General features: G+C 43.5%; 1 protein-coding gene across 1 annotated transcript in view; it reads right to left on the reverse strand.

The window, feature by feature from the left end:
- The window catches only part of DNAH9 (dynein axonemal heavy chain 9), a 450,622-nt gene that overhangs the window by 204,717 nt on the left and 238,567 nt on the right, over positions 1–7,338 (reverse strand). The window contains exons 38-40 of the mRNA XM_012555448.1: positions 4,652–4,817; positions 2,072–2,174; positions 1,254–1,493 (exon numbers count right to left, since the gene is read on the reverse strand). Coding sequence (XP_012410902.1) covers positions 1,254–1,493; positions 2,072–2,174; positions 4,652–4,817 — 509 coding nt within the window. The remainder of the gene's footprint in view (positions 1–1,253; positions 1,494–2,071; positions 2,175–4,651; positions 4,818–7,338) is intronic.

Below are 7,338 nucleotides of genomic sequence, written 5' to 3' on the forward strand. Positions count from 1 at the left end.
CTGGAGACCCAGGTTTGATTCCTGGCCAATGAACCTCAAGCACAGCCACCACCTGTCTGTCAGCGGAGGACTGCATGTTGCTGTGATGCTGAAGGGGTTTCAGCAGCGCTTCCAGACTAAGATGGGTTAGGAAGAAAGGCCTGGTGATCTACTTCCAAAAATAAGCCGATGAAAACCCTATGGATCACAACTATTCAATCTTCAATCAATCATGGGTATGGCACAGGACTGGGCAGTATTTCTTTCCATCGTGTGCGGGGTCACCATGAATTGGGGACCGACTCAACGGCAGCTAACAACAACATATCTGCTTTATTGGAAGGTCACGTCCTCACTACCTGATCACTTCACTTAGACATTTCCATACAGGTGTGACTCTGCTTGGTGTAAAAGGCATGTTTCCCTCAATGATGACTTAGTGCTATTTTGGAGAGAGGTCTCTTGGAAAAGTAGTTTCTGCAGGTTCTTGTCCAGGGTAGGAGAGCTATGAACTCTACAAGTGAAAAGGCTGTACTGACCAAGGGGAAGAGAGGCCCTAAGCTCAGACCGTAAGCCGGATTGACCTCTGGAGATTTCAACAGGGATTGCTCAAGCAACTGGAAACAAAGTGTAGAGACAGGCCATCAGTGTGCAATGTGGAGTTGAAACAATGTGGAAAAGCACCTAGAATCTGTAGGACTGAGGATATCCCAGTGGTTGCAGATGGTTTCTCAGGAGTTCCAACATGGCTTCTTCTGAGCTGAACTTGGAATCAGAATCTGAATCCAAGTCCAAATTTCATACTTAGTATCTACTTCACCTTGGGAACTGTCCAGGGCAAGAGGGTCCCCTTATCTGAAGCAGAGCTATCTTGTATGCTTTGGGGATATTCTTTTTCATCTCAAGAACACTGGGCATACCATCAGGGAGTGCCATAGTCATTGCTTTCTTTCCTTTGTGCCATTTTCCTTCCCAGGCATTCTGGGATCATTATATAACATCATAGTCAAGATGCTGAGACTTCTCCAGCCCAAAGGAAACAACTCAGGAATGCATTATATTTACTGAGAAATAATTTAATCAGTAAACAAAACTCTAATTTACTGAAGTCACTCCTCATGGTGCCCCCAACACTCTCTTTACCTATTTCTGTTCAGAACTCCATATGAATTGTGACTTTGTGCTAAGAGTTTGGCATTAAATATTATTTTATTGAGAATGGGAGGGTTTGGATCATTAAGCCTTCTAAGGTGTCTCAGACCAGATGGGCTCACCTGGAAAATGTTGGCGAAATCTCTGAGATTGAAGACATAGTGAAATTTGATCACGGTGGGTAGGAATGTGGTGGAAATTTTCTGGTGGAAGGTGAGGGCCAGATTGATCAGCTGGGGAACAGATTTCTGCAGTGATACTGGGAAGTTTCCAAGCTTCAGATGCTGAATCAGGATGGTGCTGTAGATGGAGGACAGGGCATCTGCTCCCGGAAAGGAGAGCACAAACACACTGAAGTGACGCTGCACAAGGGAACAAAGGCATGTGGGAGAGACCATGAACTAGACATTCTTTTTCTTGGAACAAAAATCACTTTTGCTAGATTTGGATAAAATAATCAAGAATTCTTGTGAGAAATAGACACTGGGAACATTTGAGGGCTTTGGGTTCTACATTCTGGTCACATTTCTCACACTACATTCAAACTTAGTTTGAACCTACAATCTGGAAGAATATGGGCTTTGGACCCTTGGCCAAAGTTGGCAGCATGGGGTAGGAGGAAGAGAATCTGAGTCCAAGTCCACATTTGATACTTAGCATCCACATGACCTTGGGATGTGATTTCATCTCTCTGAAGTTCCTTCAACTGAAAAATGAGGGAGTTGAGTCTTATGACCTCTATGACCTCTTCCAGCTCTAAAGGCTTCATTGCTCTGTGTCTAGAAGTATCTCTGTCCCCCTAGAAACGTAAGTCAGCATCCTGTATGATTTACCATGTTGAGAGGCTAGGTAGAGTGAGGGCTAATTATTACTTAACTCAAGTATCATCAGTCCTAGTAAGGTTCTATTGAGGACCCAGGTGCCCTGGCTCCTCCCTCACCTGGAGCCGTGGGTTGATGGTGAAGCTGCCTGCGGTGGGATTCATGCAGGAAACATACTGCACATTCATGATCTCCTTTAGGGACAGCTTGTTCCTATCATACCTGTAACAGTCAGAAACCATGGGTGAAAGTTGTGTGAGGGCCCAGGCAGGTGGGTTCCAACAGTGCTTTGTCAAGGTGAGGTAGGCGTGTGTCCTCGCTTTCCTGTGTTTGGGTAGTAAAAAATCTAGATCCACTGACAGGATTGTAAAGAGATAAGGGCCTAGGACAAAATTCTCAGGAAACCAATATCTATGGAAATAGCATAGGAAAAACAGACCACAAAAGTGGACTAAAAGGAAAATCAGGGGTGTGGCATCCCAAAGCCAAAAAAAGTCAGTATTTCCAGAAGGACAGAGCGGTCAACCACTTCAAGCGCTGCAGAGAGAATAAAAAAGATAGTGACTCAAAGGGGCCCATTGGGCTTACCAATAATGATGCAGCTAGTAATTTAGCAAGAATAGTTCAGTAAAGTGGAGGGAATAGAAGCCAAAGAATAGTGGATTGCGAAATGAGTGGGAGATGAGGAAGTGGAAACAGAGTAGAGAAATTTGGTTGTGTAGGGGAAGAGACATAGGATGACATTGAAAAAATGATTTTTGAAACCACAATAGAAGAGACGTATGCAAGTTTAAATACTGATGTGAAGGAGTCAGTCAGGAGAGAGGGGGACTAATTGAAGAAGTGAGGATTTCAGGAAGTGGGAGAGAGTAGAATCAGATGTTGATGGATAGTTAAGCCTCAGGTAAGCTATAACAGGCCACCACCCAGCTGTCAGTTTGTTGAAGTGTGGTGGCTTATGTGTTGCTGTGATGCTGGAAGCTATGCCACCTCAAATACCAGCAGGGTCCCCCATGGTAGATAGATTTCAGAGAAGCTTCCAGACTAAGACAGACTAGGAAGAAAGGCATGGTCATTTACTTCTGGAAATTAGCCAATGAAAATTCTATGGATCACAGACAATGAGAAAGAAAGACAGAAGAACTGATGCGTTTGAACTGCGCTGTTGGTGAAGAATATTGACTATACCTTGGACTGCCAAAAGAATAAACAAATCAGTCTTAGAAGAAATACAACCAGAATGTTCCTTAGAAGTGAGAAATGGTGAGACTTCAACTCATTTACACTTTGGACACGTCATCAGGAAAGACCAATCCCTAGAAAAGGACATCATGTTTGGTAAAAAGGGCCAGTGAAAACGAGGGAAACCCTCAATGATATAGATTGACACAACAATGGACTCAAACATACCGAGGACTAAGAAGATGGTGCTGGAGCAGGCACGTTTTGTTTTGTTACACATTAAGGTCACATGGGTTGGAGCTGACGAGACAGCACAACCATAACAATAAGATGTAACAGGAGGAGGTGAGGAAGGATGCATGTAAGTTGTATAGATGTGGAAGCAAGAGATTGAGATGTCTTGTGTTAACTGTGAAGGTCAGTCAGCCGAGGTGGGCTGGGGGTTTGAGGAGAGAGAAGAAGGCATGAAATAGACGTTGCTGTGAGTGGAAAGGTAAATACACGAAGGAAATATGGAAGAACTTCCAGGAAGTTACCACTGCCAATTTAAGGTTTGTGACATAAAACCACAAACCCAAGGTTTGTGAATTTAAAGTAAAGCTAGTTAGCCTAACGCTGGTTTTCCCAGTAGAGTGCAGTTGCTCAAATACCAGTGTGGAGACTGTGGACAGTTGTATCTGGCAGGCATCCAATGAAGACTTTGGGAATGAATGAGAGATAACTCACATCACCATCATAATTCCCTCTTGCCATATGCCATTCTTTCTCAGGAGCTGTGTTGTAGGAAGGTGAGCCAAAGTTGTCTCAAATCACTTTTTTTTTTCTGGGAAGTTCAGACCTTTTGACATTAAAAATTACTGTATTGCAAGAGATAATATCAGGTCCTGGGAGTTGCTCTGAAGAGACAAAGGCTCTGAAGACCTCCTGCCTGCAGACACATGTGTTAGGTGCTACCTGTTCAGTGCTACCAGACTGTGGAGGGGGAGTGGTTAATTCTGCTTTGGAGATTTGAGGAAGGTTTCTAGAATCCCTGGGTGGGGCAAATGGTTAATGCGCTTAGTTTTTAACCAAAACGCTGGAGGTTTGAGCCCACCCAGAGGTGCCTTGAAAGAAAGGTCTAGTAATCTGCTTTCAAAAAGTCACAGATTTGAAAACCCTATGGAGCACAGTTCTACTCTGACACACATGGAGTTGTCGTGAGTCAGAGTCGACTTGAGGGCAGCTGGTTCCTGGAGAAAGCAACTTTTGAGATGAGTCTTGAAGGAAAAAAAACAAAGCTTTTCTCCTTAACTGAGAGCTCAGTACCTTCTCTGGTCAAACTTTTCATGTGGATATCAGTGCCCCTGTCTGAAAGGGCACTTCAGAGAACAGAGAATCCCATTAGGAACCTGGCTTACCATGGGGATGCGCATCTGGCATCAGAGCTAAGCTAAGGTTTGCGACTTCCTCCGCCATCCCATGTCCCATACCTTAGTCCTGGCTCCTGACTCCCAGTCCCTTTGTGTGTTCGCTCTTACCAGTGCCCATAGTCCAGATGCTGCCTGATGATGGTGTGGGGCTGCACGGTCCCATAGGCATCCACCTCAGGCATGTTCATGTCATCGATAAAATAGATAAGCTTCTTGTTGCCTGGGGGGCCATAGTTCCTGCCAGCCTTCTTTTCTAGAGACTTCTCCAGGACAGCTGTGGAGAGAGCCAGTTAGTGAGAGAACGAGCTTCAAACCTCAGATGCCAGCACCAAGACAGCACAGATGTCAAGGACAAGCCATGGTACATGTATGTGTGCACACGTGTGCATACGCATGTACACAAGATAACACCAACAGCAATAGCAACTACTAGATCCAGGCATTTTACAGGACCAGAAGGTGAAGTTGGGAGTTACTAGGCAGTAATGGCAGCAGTGGAGTCCCTGGGTGGTACAAATAGTTAAAGCCCTTGGTTGCTAACCAAAAGGTTGGTGGTCCAAATCCACCCAGAGGCACATTTGAAGAAAGGCCTGGTGATCTACTTCCAAACAATCAGCTATTGAAAACCCTGTGGAGCACAGCTCTACTTCGACACACATGGGGTCGCCATGAGTTAGAGTTGACTCCATAGCAACTGGTTTAATGGCGGCAGTACCAACCAGGCATTGGATATCTTACTTTGTGTACTGGGCTAAGCTTTTACAAACGTTTATTATCTCATTTAATCCTTATAACACCACCGTGAAATTAGTATTATTGTCCCATTTTATAGACAAGGGAACTGAGACTCAGAAGAATTCAGCAACTTTTCCAAGGTAGAGCCAGGACACAAACCCAGATCAGTGAAACTTTAAAGCCCTTGCTTCTTCTATCATACTTGTGGTCCCCAGTTTTCTTCGTTTACAAAGCAGAAATGTAACAAAGATAACTTCAAAGTCCCAAGTTCTGATGCCTATCTCCAAGGAAATATATAAAGAACCAGACCCTGGGTAGACCTGCCCCCTCTACCTTAGACAGCAAAGGAGCATGAGTGCCCTGGCTCCATTGTAGCACTGGATAGAGGCCCCTTCTGTCCCTTGGCGGTAACAGAAGAACTATTGGATATTTTGTCAACAGTGTCCTCAGAGAGCTCACCTCATGGGGTTTTCACTGAGGGAGAGTAGAAACAATAGCCTTGGAGAATTTCTCAGAGATTCCTAGTGTCATGAATGGCTCCCTCCCCTGCCTTCAGGTTTTCTGGCCCCTAACTGAGCATCTCAGTGCCTTTCTGGAGATGAAGTACAGATACACTCTTCTAGAGTTGTTTCTTCAATTATCAAGCTAGAGAGTAGGAATCAAACAGCACAGACTCCCAACCTGACAAGACTTGTTTAGAACAAACTTAAGTAATAGAGTGGAGACAGATGTGTTTTTTTTTTCAGTAAAGCAATTAAATACTTATGTTTTGCAAGAACCAACACTTCCTATTACAGCTGGAAGTGCTAAGAACCATCTGACTCCTTCGCTTGAAAAACAAGTTTGTAAACAAGAAGAAAGTGTCAATAGACATATGAAGGTGACAGATACAAAGACAAGTTTCTTCAAGAAGCTTGAATATTCTAGTTTTCTGGTCCTGAGTTAAATTAAGTGTTTCAAATATGAATGAAATTTAAATTTAATTAGCATCCAATTAACATACACTATCAACCAATTAATCACCCAACACCTTCTTCCCCCAAAATATGTAACAACTGTATATGAGATCTGTCAAAATGAAATATAATTAATGGGCTGCCAAGGACAAGTTTTTGAGAACAGTCCTTCTAATAGGAAATTCTCTCCTTAGGAAGACTTGCTCCTCCTCATCTCAAGGCAATGATATTCAAATTAACCCCTGGAATTAAGCAGACCCTGTAATTTGGGTTGATTAAGCTGTTTATGCTTCTAAATGATTATTGAGGAGAAAAGCATGTCAGTTAGCAAGAAGTGGCCTTGGAGTGCACCAGATTATCTAAAATGGATGATGTTAAGTTCTTCAGAGGAAGGGAGGATTCCCTAAGGAAAAGCAGACACATTTTGAACTTCTCTTGGCCAAGCTTGGCTCCAGGTCACACCCAGGATGGAATGATAGTGAGTTACTGTTTCCAGGTAGAACTCGAGAAGCACAAGTGAATTTAATTTTTTAGCAAAAATATTGATGTTGAAGGGCCTAAGTAAATAAGACGTATAAAGAAATGTGACCCTCCCACCACATTTCTGAATTCTGCATTGCCATACACAAGCCCAGACAGTTAAGTCCATACCTGGGCACAGACTTTATTTGTACCATCTTACTGAATTTGAGGCCCATCTGGATTGGGGCTCAGTCTGTGACCACGTGAAATAGCGCCAGCTGCCCCACCAGGGTCTACGTTCTTATTCATGCCATGCTCTCTGTGCAGTTTCAACACTACCTTATGTTTGAAGAGCAGTACAATTTCCAAAGTGGTTTTACATTTGTTGTTTCATTTCACCATCTCCACTGCTACCATCCTTGTCTGTCAGCTCAACGTGGTAACTACATCCTCCCAAATGGTTTCTCTCCTTTCACCCTAGCCTCCCTTCACTATATTCTCAATGCAGCAAAAAGGGGTGTGTTAGGCTGAGTTCTCTAGAGAAGCAAAATCAGTGACACATGTGTATGCAGATACATACATATATATATATACATATATATATATATAGAGAGAGAGAAAGACAGAGAGAGAGAGCTACCA

This window comes from Trichechus manatus, unplaced genomic scaffold, assembly GCF_000243295.1.
Source record: "Trichechus manatus latirostris isolate Lorelei unplaced genomic scaffold, TriManLat1.0 scaffold00040, whole genome shotgun sequence".
Classification (NCBI taxonomy): Eukaryota; Metazoa; Chordata; class Mammalia; order Sirenia; family Trichechidae; genus Trichechus; species Trichechus manatus.